Source organism: Canis aureus, chromosome 5, assembly GCF_053574225.1.
Source record: "Canis aureus isolate CA01 chromosome 5, VMU_Caureus_v.1.0, whole genome shotgun sequence".
NCBI classification, from domain to species: domain Eukaryota; kingdom Metazoa; phylum Chordata; class Mammalia; order Carnivora; family Canidae; genus Canis; species Canis aureus.
In genome coordinates, this window is record NC_135615.1 from 5,950,431 (window position 1) to 5,965,566 (window position 15,136).

Consider the following 15,136-nt stretch of genomic DNA (forward strand, 5'->3'; position numbering starts at 1 on the left):
AGATTCTTGGAGCCAGGCAATGTTTGAAGTGAGTTTGTGGAATGACTGCAGGTAATCTGTTGAAGAGGAAGAGGAGGTCTATTTTATTATTTTTATTTTAGTTTTTAAAAAGACTTTATGTTTTTGAGAGAGACAGAGAGTGAGCAAGCAGGAGAGAGAGCACGAGTGGAGGGGAGGGGCAGAAGGAGAGGGAGAAGCTGACTCTTTGCTGCAGAGGGAGCCCAAGGTGGGACTCCATCCTGAGACCCTGGGATCATGACCTGAGCTGATGAGCTGAAGGCAGATGCTTGACCAACTGAGCCACCCACGCTCCGTGAGAAAGCAGTATTTTAAAAAGAAGGAGCAGCTGGTGAAACCATGGAGGGCTGAGAACGAAAGGGCTAATTTTATTTACTTTCTATGTTACATGTTTAAGTTACAGGATCGTTCAGAATTTTTACGATTCATTATCCAAATATGTAATTTTGTAAATTATAAATTTTGTTTGCACTCCTACAGGATGGCCTCACACCGCTTTTACTTGCTATAAATGAAAAAAAAGAGAAAATGGTGGCATTTTTAGTAGAAAAAGCAAATATAAATGCAGTTGACTACGCTAAAAGGTAAGGTTTTTTTTTTGTGAATCTTAGTATTTGGTCGAGAGTGGTAACAATTTCTCAAGGCGGAAAGTTTAACTTAATAAGAAGAGTATTTATAAGTATAGTGAAAAATGTCAGCATGTGATCGGTTAGGTAGAAAACAATTACTCTGACAGGACAAGGTGAAGAACATTGTATAGTATAATTCAGAATCCTTTGTAATATAGATTGATGTCATTTGCAATAGTTTTTTTTTTTTTCTGTATGATTTTACAGTAGCTAAAAGTGTTTCTTGTTGAAATTGTGAGTTTTTTCTTTTTTAGCTCAGAGCTTGATGCCAGAGTCTGGGAATTGAGCCCCACATAGGGCTCCCAGCAGGGAGCCTGCTTCTCCCTCTGCCTATGTCTCTGCCTTTCTTTCTGTGTCTCTCCTGAATAAGGAAATATAACTGAGAAAAAAAAATTTAGAGAGTCCAAGCAGAAACCTCTGAAACTGTCTCCAAGCCTTCATTTGGTAGGGTATACCAAAAACAACCCTGCATCCTAGCAGAGGTGCAGTGGGATAGTGCTAAAGGATGAAAGGCTGGTGAGCTCTATCACATTTCTGCTTGATTCACTAGTCTGGCCCATTCAGAGACAGGATAGATTGTGGCAAATATCTGTAGTTACTGTCAACTTAAACAAAGAGTAATTCCAGTCATAGTTATTGTGCGCCTCTTATTGCTTCCAGAACAGATTGATAAGACATCAGGTACATGGTATGTGTCACCACTGATTTGGCAAATGCATTCTTTTCTAGTCCGCTAGTGAATCAGAAATAGTTCATATTCATAGAGTATAGGCAAAGTGTTCATTCATTTAATTTGCCTCAGCGTTTTATTAACTCATGGAGCTAGACCATTTGAACATCCCCAGAATCTCATTGGCCTATCATATTGACACCATGCTAATTTGACATGAGGATCAGTAAGAGGCTATAACGCTTTGGGCCCTTGGTAAGACGGCATGAATTGACATATCCGTGAAGTTTTGAGGCATCCAGTGGGCATGCCAGGATATTCTCGCAGGAGTGAAAGAAAAATTGCCACATTTTGAATACCTTTTCACAAAGACAGAAACTGGGAGACCTCTTTGGGTTCTGGAGGTAGCATATTTTACGCCACTAATTCTCAATGCGTTGGGGGTGGGGTGGTGGGAGAAGAATTCTGCTCCTCAGGGAGCATTTGGCAGTGTCTGGAGACCTGTTTTTTGACATGTCAAAAGCTGTACATACTTAATGTATCGAATTCAGTGAGTTTGTGGATAAGTATAGACCTCTGTGAAATCATCAATGCCTTAAAGCCATAGTCCTACCCATCACCTCCCAAAGTCTCTTCCTGGTCTCATTAATTAATTAATTAATTAATTGGTAAGAACACTTAACATAAGCTCTACCCTCTTAGCAAAGTTTAAGTATACAATGCAGTATTATTAGCTATAGACACTGCTAACAATAGATTCGTCTGGAGACATTTCCGATCCTCACAACTGAGGATGTTGCTGGCATCTAGTGGGTCGATGTCAGGAGTGCTGGTAAACATACCCAAGAGAGGCCTCCACAACAATCCACCATGTCCATGGTACAAGGTTGGGAAACCTTGTCCTACATTGAGTACTCGTTTCATCCATACACCTTGGTGAAACTAAGGAATGCAAGACTTCAGTGGTCTCAGAGCAGATGAATTGTGCAGCAGGTGCAGGCTGTGCTTAGGAGTCCTCACTGCTTTGGTCGCAGGATCCAGTAGACCCTATGCTATTCATGGTGTCAGTGGTGGGGAAAAGTTGTACCGTGGATCTCAGGGCAAGCCCCTGTTGGAGAATCAGAGCACAGGCCCTCGGGGTTTTCTGATCTTGAGTCCCCATCAGAAGCTTGCCTGTAGAGGGGTCCTACGGGAGACAGAAATGACTTGGTTTTAGTATTCCTTCTGTGCTAAGTCATTGGCTGGACACAGCCTAGCAGAGACACAAGGCCTTGGTGTGAGTGCTATGGTGGATATGAAAATGTAGCAGCTGTCTACATTTTGAGCTGCAGTTCAACTGTGCTCTCTATGGTAGATCCTCTAGAAGACAAATCCAAAGAGTGCAACTCCCTGGCCTCTATATTAGTCTGGGTCCAATCAGAAGACAGATATGACATAGTATTTTAAACAGTGGAAGTAAATATAAAGAATTACTAAATGATGATGAGATAGTAATGAGAAGGTGGGACAGAGAAGTCTGAAGACAGTACCACAGAAGAGGTAACTTGGGAGGGGGGGTCCAAAGTTGCTAAAGAAGGTGTGATTGAAGCACGATGGATGGCAGAGAAGTTTGAGTCCTGTATGTCTGACTTCCTCTGCGCATCCAATTACCAACCTCAACTCATTTGTGTCCCAGAGGGTTGTTCCTGTTAGCCTGGAGATTGAGCACTGGCCCTGGCCCATGTTCCGGTTTGCTTCCCTTCTTCTTCTTCTTCGTCTTCTTTCATCTTCATCTTCATCGTCTTTGTGTTCTCCGTCTCCTTCTCCTCCTCCTTTCCTTCTTCTTCTCTTCTTCCTATCTCCTTCCTTTCTCTTCCTCCCTTGCTAACCCCGCTTCACCAGCATCAGAAGTACTCTTCCCAGCTTTGCACTCCAGAGCATGCTTTCCGGGCCTCAGCAAGTGACCTTTCTAAAATGGATACCATGCCCCTAGCAAATGCTGTTGACACCCTACTCACTCTCTGCATCCAGTCCTTAGTCTTAGCTCTGCTGTATCCCTACGGGGTTTGTTGCATCCTTCTGCATGTGCATATGATACACTGGAGGCCTTGCACTGCTCTGCTTGTCGGTGGGCTCATTGTTCCCTGACCCTCCCTATACATCCATTTATCAGACAGGACCCCCTGCACTCCTGAAGGGTAGTTCCTGTTTGCATGCTTTGTAGCACGGACTAGCTTTGGCCGGGCAACTCTGACTGCAGTTCCGACATCTCCTTCAATGAGACCTGAATCCCAGCCTTGGGATTTACCCATTTGGGTAACCTTTCTTGGGTAATCTTGCACCTTAGGGTATTTGGATTTCTTTTCTCATCTTTATAGTTGATCTCCTGTTATAGTTCATCATTTTTTATATTAAACGTTCCCTGTTGAAATTACTAAGTGGTTTGTCTCTTGTTTGGATCCTCACTGATACACTATCCCTTCTTTTTGGAATGTGCTTCTCTCCCTCTCACTGGCTAACCCCTACTCGTTAAGTTTTAGCTTTGATATTGCTTCTTCCTGTGCATCCATCCCTGAGTCACTACCCTTATTTTTACATGACTCCGTAGGCCCTTTGTGCTCACCCTAAATGTGGCATTAAACTCGCCTCTACTCCATGAACACCGCAATGTCATGTTTGTTGTTCCCTCACTGACTCCCACAATGCCAGAATACAGGTTTTCAGTACACGTTTCTGATTTAATTTTGTGGTCCCTTTGAGGTGGTTCTCCCAGGTCAGGGATTTTTAGTAGACTATGGCCCAGATCATCCTCAACACACTGGAGCCCTCAAATTCTCATCATAGTTTAATTACGACATAAATTCAGTTTTCCTCGGTAGATAGAGTGGACTGCAAGGGAAGAGATATCCAAAGGAATGAATAAACAGTTATGAAAAACTGTTGGTTGTTTTTAAAAGATTTTTATTTATTTGAGTGTGAGAGAACACAAATGGGGGTGGAGACAGAGGAAGGGGGAGAAGTAGACTCCCTGCTGAGCAGAGAGCTGGAGGCAGGGCAACCCCAAGGCCCCTGAATCCTGACCTGAGCTAAAGAAGCCTTATTTTTATAAGATCTTATTTATTTATTCATGAAAGACACAGAGGAGAGAGAGAGAGGCAGAGACACAGGCAGAGAGAGAAGCAGGCTCCATGCAGGGAGCCTGACGTGGGACTCGATCCCGGGACTCCAGGATCTCGCCCTGTGCCAAAGGCAGGTACTAAACCGCTGAGCCACCCAGGGATTCCCTTAACGAAGCCTTTTAATGGACTGAGCCAGCCAGGTGCCCCTATGGAAAGTGTGTGGTGAATTTCTTGGCAACTCTTAAAAGGAGGAGACATGACAGCCCTGAAGTAGAATTGGAAAACCTGAGCTAAGGGATTTGGTAAAGCATTCATATCTCAGTTGCTTTTCATCATAAAAGATACATTACTCTAACACTTTGTTATTTTCATTGGTATAACTACCAAATGAGTATGCAGCAAAGTTGAACCAGGACATACATGAGACTCATGGGGATGGGAGTTCTAATCAGGAACTTTCTAGAGGATGTCTGTTCTAGATCCGAAATGGTTTTCCACAGAAGTCTGGGAATTGGAAATCTTAGGTTTCAGGTGATTGTGAGAAAGTCTTTGGGGGATCCACCTAGCATTCGACCAAGGAACAAAGAAGCTCAGAGTTGGACTACCATATACTCTTTGAGTATCTCTGATCTATACAAAAACACTACAGTCAACCAAATTGTTCAACTTACCTGGAGTCCTGGTGTGGAGTTCCTGTCTCCTTATAGCCTAGTAATGCCGTTGCCTCTCATCGGAGGTTGCGTTAGGAAATGTCAGTCTTCTAGTCAATTGTCACTACACAGAGCCTCTACTGGTCTCATAAGTCACCCTGGGGAATTCTAAGGGGACAAAAGATAATTTTCTAGCTGACACCTGTAAGAGACAAATGCTTGATGCTCATAGTTGCAATCATTCACACGCACCAATACCATTTGGTCTAGCTAAGCTGAATAGGGCCAAGAAATGGTTTCTTGTTGTTGTTCCTTTGTTTTTGTTCATTGCTCCTCCACCAATGAACATGATCTGCCCTGGAACTAGCCACCCTCTCAGAAGGGACCCTAGTGGTCTCCAGAGTTCTGTAGCTCATTCCAGCAGCAGTTTCTGAAGATGCAGACCCCCTTAGTTTCTAGGTTGCTCATTCCAAACTACTTCTTGTCAAATCATGCGACCTACATGCACAAAATGGCATTAAATGGCCTCTGAAATAAGTGCCTACACTTCTATCTATGCGTTTGTCTTGCTGTAAAAACAGACACCAAACTTCCCAATTTTGCTGGTGCATCTTGTGCCAACAGTGGCTTCTGTTAGGTTTTGTTGGTCAATTTCTTTCTTTCTTTTTTTTTTTAAAGATTTTACTGATCTATTTGACAGAGAGAGAGAGAGAGAGATCTATTTGACAGAGAGAGAAAAAACAAGGATAAGGAGCAACAAAGGGAGAGGGAGAGGCAGTTTCCCCACAGACCAGGTAGCCTGATACGGGGCTTGATCCCAGGACCCTCAGATCCTGATCTGAGCTGAAGGCAGATGCCTGACTAAGCCCCCACCCCCTCCCTTTTCTAAGCAGGCTATAGTCCCAACAGGAGGCTTAAACTCCCAACCCCAAGACCAAGAGTTGCATATTCTATCAACTAAGCCAGTCAGGGGCAGCTCCTACTTTGGTTAATCCTTAAAATCATTAACAAATGTAATAGGAATCTGGTGAGTTTAGGGGTAGCTAGTTTTGTATTAGCTGTTGTCATGGGTTTGCTCCTGCTTTTTTCTATCTGCCTCACCCAGAATATCGCCTGTAGTCCAGTTGTAATTAATTAATGGATCAATTACCACCACATTCAAAGGAGTTTCTGTAGACATTCGTATACAGCCTCTGTGTGTGTGTGTGTGTGTGTGTGTATCACATACACATAAATATGAACAGCCTATCCTGTTTGCATTTTACTTGATTTTTTTTTCAACCACATCATACCATTCTTCGATGTATATCTTTCTGGTGAAATCTTTCCCATCCAATTCGTGCCTTCGCTGAGTATCTACGAGAAACTGCCAACTTTTGTTAACAAGCATGTAGTTTAAAATGTGCTTTATTCTCATTACCAAATAAATATACAGATATCAAAAGAGTGACCACTTAGAAGTTATAATCAGAAAATATATCACTTCATTAGAAAAAAGAAAAAGCCAGGATATAAATACATCACGAAGTGTATGCAGGATTTACATAAGGGAAAAAAAAAACCTCCTGGAAGCTAAGGAGGGATGTCAAATAAGACTTAGGCACAAAGACATAACATACATCTAAATACACTGATTCAGGGAGATTGATTCTGTTAACATTAATTCTCTTAACCTAATTACAAATTCTCTCCATGAATTCTTTAAATTTGGCATAGTGATTAAAAATATATCTCCAGTAGCATAGAGGTAAATATCGCCAAGAGAATACTGAAGGAGAAGATTAAGAAGGGGAACTATGGACCTGCATTGGATACTAAAGCATATGTATAAAGCAGTTAAAATACTAGAGTACTGATTGATACAAGGCAACTGGTCAATTGAATCCAGTGTAAAACCCAGAAAAAGAAAACCATAACAGAATTTATGATAAAGTGGCATTTTAAGCTAGGTGAGAAAAGATGGGTTATTTAGAAGCAAATAGCTATTTTTTTAAAGAGTTCTTAAATGTTGGGGCGCGGGAGCCTGTGTGGCTCAGTTGGTTAAGCCTCTGTTTATTTTTATTTTTCGTGTTTGTTGATTTTAGCTCCTGTTCCTCCGTCTCTCTCCCTCACCCTCTGTACCTCTCTCTCTCTCAGAAAAAAAAACAAAAAAACAAAACAAAAAAACAAAACTTAAATGTTGCACCACACTGCAAACTAAATCTTGGATTGATTAAAGGTTCAATTGGGGAATAGCAGCAAAAACTAAAAATAAAGAAAATGTAAAGGTAAGGCTGGGCCAAATGGGAGGATTAGGAGGCATGCAGAAACGGGTTTTCATTTCATCTAGGGAATGTGAATTGTTCTCCCCTTGTGAGCTTGCACTTGATGATACACATTGCCAAGTCTGACCATGAGAACAGTTTTCTGTTGGCTGCATCCGCTGCATTCCATGGAGACTGACAGGGGTCCCGAGGGATGTGGAAGAGGAATAAACTGAGGGAGAGCATTCGTTAGGGAAGTATTCTGGGGGAACGTGCTTTCATGCACTCTAGCCCTAGTCGTATGTAAATACTACGTTTTTTTTTTTTTCCTTGAGATTTCATTTATTTATTCATGAGAAACTCAGGGAGAGGGAGAAGCAGTGTCCCTGCGGGGGAGTCTTGTGCGGGACTTGATCCCAAAATCCAGGATCAGGACTTGAGCTGAAAGCATACGCTCAACCACTGAGCCACTCAGGGGCCCGGAAGACTGCTTTTCCACACCCCAGAGTCTTTTGCAAATGTCCCATAATGCTCAGCCATCCCGGCAACGTTTGAGGGGAAGCCAGCCCAGCTCAAGGGGCCGCGGAGATTTGAGAGGCTTGGGCCTCCTGGCACATGCGCTTTGGGCACTCTTGGCCATGGGCTCCTTGTGAGCAGGCGAGTGACGCCAGTTTCTGAGGTGCGCAGGCGCATTTGTGTTTAGCTGCATTGCCGGGGTACATTTGTTCTGCAGAGAGAGATTTTGGACCCCGGTGCTCAGTTGCTGGGACGTTGCCGCGAGGCCGGCTTGGCTTATCTCCAGCACTAAGTGTTGAGCTGTAGAGGCGGCGAAAACCTGTGTCTGAAGCCTGAAAGCTTTGCGATGAAGACCATGTTTAGCTTCACGGGTAAGAGGGGCGAGCTGCCCTTGGGCTTCAAGATCGGGCGGCGGAGGGCCGCCCAGCCCGCGGCATCTGAGTGGTACCAAACTCACCAACCTGGGCCCTGGGTACCACATCCCAGACAGGTCTCAGAAAGATCCACAAAGCAAAAGTGGCAGGGGATTCTGTTGCTGGGAGACCAGAGGAACAGGTGATAGGGACTTTGCAGCTGGCGGGGAGGAGGCAAGGAGGTCGGGGAGAGGCACTCACCTTGCTGGCCTGAGTCTGGAGAGCTGAGCCCTGGGTGACCACCCAGGGCGCTTGGCCGTCTTTCTTCTGGTGGCCCCGCAGCACGTACCTAGGTCGTGGAACCTTACCTGGGGTCTACTCCGGCCCACTGAGCAACAAAACGTCTTCAGCTGCCTTTGGACCCCTTCGTATCTCCGTAGGGAGCGCTTTACAGACAGTTTTGATGTGATTTAACGGATTTTCAACAGTAGTAGAAAGGAAATTAAGGGGACGCCTGGGTGGCTGAGTGGGTGAGCATCTGCCTTTGTTTCAGGTTGTGATCCTGGGTCCTGGGAACCCCAGTCGGGTTCCTGGCACGGAGCCTGTGTCTCCCTCTGCCTATGTCTCTGCCTCTCTGTCTGTGTCTCAGAATAACTAAAATCTTAAAAAAAGAAATGAAATTACGTATATGTAGTAGTTTGTTTTTAATGGACATCCTATACCAATGTTATTAAAGAGTGCATGCTGAGAGAAGTAATTCCCAGAATTACTTTGGATACAGGGCAGTATCTGACTTCTATCTGTGTACAGTTTGTACCTATATTATTTACTGAGGGACCTTGGAAGGAGATTTGGAAATGGGTAGATGGTTCTGACTGTGAATAGGAAGTCTCATTTTTCTGAAAATGTGTACTCTTCCCGTGTTTATCAGTATTCCATGACGCAATAGAAACGTTATGGTTTTAGAAATTCTGAGCTTATTATACGTGCGGTCTCTGTTCTTTTCATTGTGATAAAATTAAGAAAAATTTTGCAATCACTATATTGTACACCTGAACTTTTTTTTTGTAAGATTTTATTTATTTATTCATAGAGACAGAGAGAGAGAGGCAGAGACACAGGCAGAGGGAGAGGGAGAAGCAGGCATCATACAGAGAGCCTGACATGGGACTGGATCCAGGGTCTCCAGGATCACGCCCCGGGCTGCAGGCGGCGCTAAACCGCTGCGCCACTGGGGCTGCCCTGTACACCTGAACTTAATACAACGGTGTATGTTAACAAACTGGAACTAAAATGAAAACTTAAAAAAAAAATTTTATAGAATACCTTCCAGTTATTAAAATGTACCTTAAATTTCTTCAAATTTTTCGTTGACTAACAGCTGAAAAGACAGATAAATGAATGGAACAGATAAGAAAATGCCAAACACCTAAGTATATGTTAAGACTTTGTAACTTGATGCTGGTGACATTTCATATTAGTAGGAAAAGGTGAATCATTCATAATGTTGATGACATATCTGCTATTTGGAGAAAACTAGCTAGAATTTTATCTCATAAAAATAAGTTCCAGATGGAATACAGATTAAAAATGTTAAATATGCAAAATACAGTACAAGAGAAGAAAACATGAACGCTTCTATGCCCATTTTTTATGTTGACCAAGACCATTCTTAAGAATGACTTTAAAAGCAAGAGTTCGGGCAGCCCAGGTGGCTCAGCGGTATAGCGCTGCCTTCAGCCCAGGGCCTGATTCTGGAGACCTAGGATCGAGTCCCACGTCGGGCTCCCTACATGGAACCTGCTTCTCCCTCTGCCTGTGCTCTGCCTCCCTCTCTCCCCCTGTGTCTCTCACAAATAAAGAAAATCTTAAAAAATAATAATAATAAAATAAAAGCAAGAGTTCTGGAGGTTGATTCAGCCACATAAAAAATTAAAACTCTCTGTATATCAGAAAATAATATTAATAAAATAAAAGAGAATGTCCTTGCAAAATATTTACAACATATGTGTATCAGATACAAAAGAATATGTTTTACAGGGAAGGTATTAAAGGAATGAAATAGGGGGTCTCTGGGTGGCCCAGTCAGTTGGCTGCTTCTGACTTCCTCTCAGGGTCATGATCTCTGGGTCCTGGGATTCAGCCCCTGGTGAGGCTCCCTGCTCAGTGGGGAATCTGCTTCTCCTTCAGCCCCTCCCCTCTGCTGGTGCTCTCTCTGTGTCAAAAAAAAAAAAATCTAAAATAAAAAAGGAGTAAAATCCCATTTTCCATCTGCAGGCTTTGTGAAGATAAGGAATGATGGTACTCATACTCCTGGTTAAAGTTGTTTTTGACTTTTCAGATAGTTCGGTGGTTAAGTCCCAATTGAAAAATATGTATTCCTTTTACCCATGAATTTTATTAATTTAAAATATCTTTAGTAAATAATTAAAGATAAACAATATACTATATGCTTTTCTCAGCACTATTTACAATAGCGGTATATTAAGAACTCATTTAATGGCCTTTATAAATAAGTGGCAGTGTATCCATAGGCTGGACTACTATGTGACCACTGAATGTGGCAGAGATAATTGATACACATTAACATGCAAAGCTGTACTTTAGTGGATCATTAAATGAGGGGAAAAATGGTTTGATGATACAAACACATAAGCAGACAATGGTTTTGTGTTGGCCAAAAAGATGTGAAAAATATAAAATTAGTTATCTTGAAACATTTGGATTGTAAGTGAATTTTTCTTGTTTCTTAAAAAAAAAGTCTGATTTCTACAGGAAAAGGTATATAAAAATTCCAACAAAGTTTTATTATCAATGAAGTAATCCAGGAGAACAGCAAGAATATGAATCTTGTGTAGGCAAAAAGAATTTCTATTTATTTACTTTTAAGAGGTTTCATTGATTCATTTGAGAGGGAGAAATCAGGCACATGAGCAGCAGGGAGGGGCAGGGGGACAAGCAGAAACCCCGTGGAGCAGGGAGCCTGATGATGTAGGACTCGATCCCAGGACCCCGAGGTTCATGACTTGAGCCAAAGGCAGATGCCTAACTGACTGAGTTACCCAGGTACCCCTCTTTCTATTAAAAAAAAAAAATTGATGGGCGAGGATTGGTATTTTCTGACAACCTTTAGCCTCTTCAGAACTCAGGGGAATATTTTTATCTGTATTGTAGATTTTATTATGCATACGTTAAATATATACATATGATTTTGTTATGTGCAGCTTTATAACAAGCAATAAGTAAATAACAATAAAATTTTATTTTAGTTAAATCCTCATGAAAATAAAAAATACAAATGATACCGTGATAGCTTATAGAACTTTTGTTGTTTCCCTCTTCTGAAAAAAAGTAGCAAATATAACTGGTGCCTTGGTGGCTGTTTGTTGAGCATCAGACTCTTGATATTGGCTCTGGTCATGCTCTTAGGATTGTGGGGTTGAGCCCCCCGTCAGGCTCAATGTTCAATGGGGAGGCTGCTTGAGATTGTTTCCCTCTCCCTCTGCCCTTCACCGCACTCATGTATTCTCTCTTTCTCAAAGAAATAGATAAATCTTTAAAAACTATTGAACTCTCCAAATGTATTTATTCTTCAGTCCATTTATTTCTCAAACAGAACCTGAACACCGGTTACGTAGCAGACATAGTCTACTCAGGATCTTTTCAATCTTAAAAAGATTTCATGTTGCCCAGTATGAACGAGATGAGAAATTTTATGTATTTAGGTTTCAAAGCTTTCTTTTCTTTTTAGTTATTTATTTATTTATGATAGTCACAGAGAGAGAGAGAGAGGCAGAGACACAGGCAGAGGGAGAAGCAGGCTCCATGCACCGGGAGCCCGATGTGGGACTCGATCCCGGGTCTCCGGGATCGCGCCCTGGGCCAGAGGCAGGCGCCCAACTGCTGTGCCATCCAGGGATCCCGGTTTTAAAGCTTTCATTGTTAAGTGTAATCTCTCCACCCAACGTGGGGCTTGACGTTTTAGGACACATGGTCTACTGACTGAGCCAGCCAGGCACTCCTAAGATGAGAGATTTTATTTTATTTTGTAAAAGTTAAAAGACGTATTTATTTTAAAGGGAGAGAGAGGGTCATGGGAAAGGGGAGGGACAGGGGGAGAGAGAGGAACCCAAGCAAACTCCACCCTGAGCATGGAGCCTAATGTGGGGTTCCGTCTTACGACCTTGAGATCATCCTGAGCCAAAACCAAAAGTTGGACACTCAATCAACTGAGCCACCCGGGTGCCCCTAAGGTGAGAAATTTTAAATGGAAGTATTAGGACTTAATCTCACCTGAAGCTTTTCCTTGGAACTTCCTGTCAAAGGAAAACATTTCTGAAGATCAGAAATTGTAAAAGATTACCTTTACCTGCCCTTTTGACATTGCAATAATACTAAATACTAATATTGGTACTTGGAAATACTTGATTTCTATGATTCTAAACATTTTTCTATTAATTGAAATGCTTAATAAAATGAGCTTCCCCACATACCCCCCTCCAAAAAAGATAAAATGAGCTGTGCCTGTTTCTTTGAAATCTGAGTTTCCTTTGGCTCAAACTTCCTTGAAAAGCAAACTAAGAATTACTTAAAAATATTCTTTTGCTATTGTGGTCTCTTTTACCCGTCATGTGCTTTCACCTACTGAAAATTATTTTAGTTCTTGAACAATGTAATTCCAAGCATAGGACTAGAAGTGCAACAGACCTGTTGTATATGTCATTCTTTCACTTCAGGCACACTGTAGATTGTATGATGCCCCACTATTTATGTACCAAGAAGAAATTTTTAGAAATCATGCCAGTTATAGTTTTAAGACATTTTGAATTAGAAATTGGATTCCGATGTCAGAGATATTAAAAGGTGACAAAATGAGCATCTTGGAATCATTGAAATAGAGTATTCTTGCTCATCCTTAAACGTAGCTGCAAAGTAGGCATAATTGGATCATTTTACCTAATTGTAGTGAGTCTTCGTAAGTTGTAGTAATAGCTTTAATAATATTTGTGGTAGGAACTAGTATCTAAACACTTTGCATGGATCCTCATTTAAGGATCACGACAAGAGGTCCTATGAGATAAGTACCTTTTATTTTATTTATTATTACTATTGTTTTGTGACCTCTATAACCAACAGGGGTCTCGAACCCCTGGCTCCCGAGATCGAGTGACATGCTCTTCAGAGTGAGCCAGACAGGTGACCTGAGATAACTATTTTTATGCACATTTTATGCCCATTTTGTGGATAAGGAAATTGCGATAAGGCTAAGTGGTCACTGTGAAGCGACAGAGTTAAAGTGGGAATCAAACCCAGGTTGAGCTGCCTCTTGAGGTCATGCTCTTCCTAATCAGATAGGCTGCTCTTTTAATAGAGCGGTGAAAAATCACTAAAAAATATTGTACTTTCTTCTAAAGTAAACTAATTCTTTGTTTTGGAGTCATGAGAATAATGTAGTATTTAACATTTACAATTCTATGAATTGATTTGCAATTTTTGAAAAGGTACACTGTAATTTCTTGACAAGTCCTTTCACACTCACAGAACTGCTCTCCACTTGGCCTGTGCCATTGGCCGTGAAGATATGGTGAAGCTCCTGGTAGATCGGCACTGCCAGCTTAACCTCTGTGATGGCGAAGACAGGACAGCTCTCGTGAAGGTGGGTGGTCACAGTTATGTCTGCCTGAGGTGGATTGGATTGAAGTCCTTGGAATGAACATTTGTTGCATTTAAACATAACTCATTGGTGAAACTTGTGGCATGTTTCCTTTCAATTCCCAGAATTTACATTCTGTTTCTTGTTGTAATGCTCACAGGCTATACAATGCCAAGAAGAGGCATGTGTAACTATTCTCCTGGAACACGGTGCTGATCCTAAAGTGAAAGACAACAAGGGCAACACAGCTCTCCATTATGCAGCCCACGAAGGGATTGTCTCAATAGCAGAGAAGCTGCTTTTACAAAACGCAAATATAGAGGCCAAAAACACGGTACAAGTCAACTTTTTTTTTTTACAACGTACTTGACATTATATATATATATATATATATATATATATATATATATATATATATATATTATTTATTTATTTATTTATTTATTTATTTATAGATAGCTGCAAAAGGTTTATATATATATGTACATATATATGTACATAGGTACATATATATATGAAGACATCGACACTGAATTTTATACAGTAGGTCCTGTCATCATGGAAACAACTCCAAAACCAAAGCAGAGTGAGTGAAAAAGAAAAGTAATGCATATAGAAAGACCACATTCTGTCTGCTAGCCACCCTTCCACCCCAGAAAGAAAATCTTCCCCTTTGTGCCTGGGAGTAGATGGTGCCCTCAGAGCCCACAAAGGATTGAAGGCCTAGAGGGGAGTGTGGTGATGATGGAGGCCGAAAGGTGTGCAGGGGCTTAGGAAATGGATGCTTCTGGGGATGAGTAGGAGACCGTGACCCAGAGGAGTAGCTTGGGTGAATGTAAATGGGAGGAGAAAGCAGCAGGTTGTAATAGGCCTTGGGCACTCTAGGCCCTAAGGTTCAGAAGATGAGAGCAGGGGGATCAGGTCATGACATCCTACAGGTGGTGTCTGCTTGTGCTGGTAGCCACTCTGCCAGCCATGTACCACGGTGAGGCCTCCCATTCCGGAGAGTAGCTCCTGCTCAGCCTATGTATTTCCTCAGTGGGGTGGTAGGTGTGCATGGGGAGCTGGTGATGACCACACTTGCCAGTCTCCCTGTGTTTTCTTTGACATGCATTACCTTCAGTCGCTGCCCTTGCAGAAACACTGTTGTGTGCCATAGATAGGGTCGATTTTTCATATTTGGAAGCTCAAACATTTCCTGGATGAAAATATTTTGAAATAACTGTCTAAGCTTTTGCTTTAAATAACAACACTTTTTATTTTTGAAGATTGTATTTATATGAGAGAGAGCAAACAAGAGTAGGGA

At 41.9% G+C, this 15,136-nt stretch overlaps 1 protein-coding gene across 9 annotated transcripts in view; it reads left to right on the forward strand.

The window, feature by feature from the left end:
* Nucleotides 1-15,136, forward strand: part of LOC144313633 (ankyrin repeat domain-containing protein 26-like) — a 212,726-nt gene that overhangs the window by 67,730 nt on the left and 129,860 nt on the right. For all 9 annotated transcript variants that reach the window (XM_077896684.1, XM_077896685.1, XM_077896681.1 and 6 more), the window contains 3 exons: nt 499-602; nt 13,719-13,833; nt 13,991-14,164. In XM_077896684.1, the coding sequence (XP_077752810.1) occupies nt 499-602; nt 13,719-13,833; nt 13,991-14,164 (393 nt within the window). The remainder of the gene's footprint in view (nt 1-498; nt 603-13,718; nt 13,834-13,990; nt 14,165-15,136) is intronic.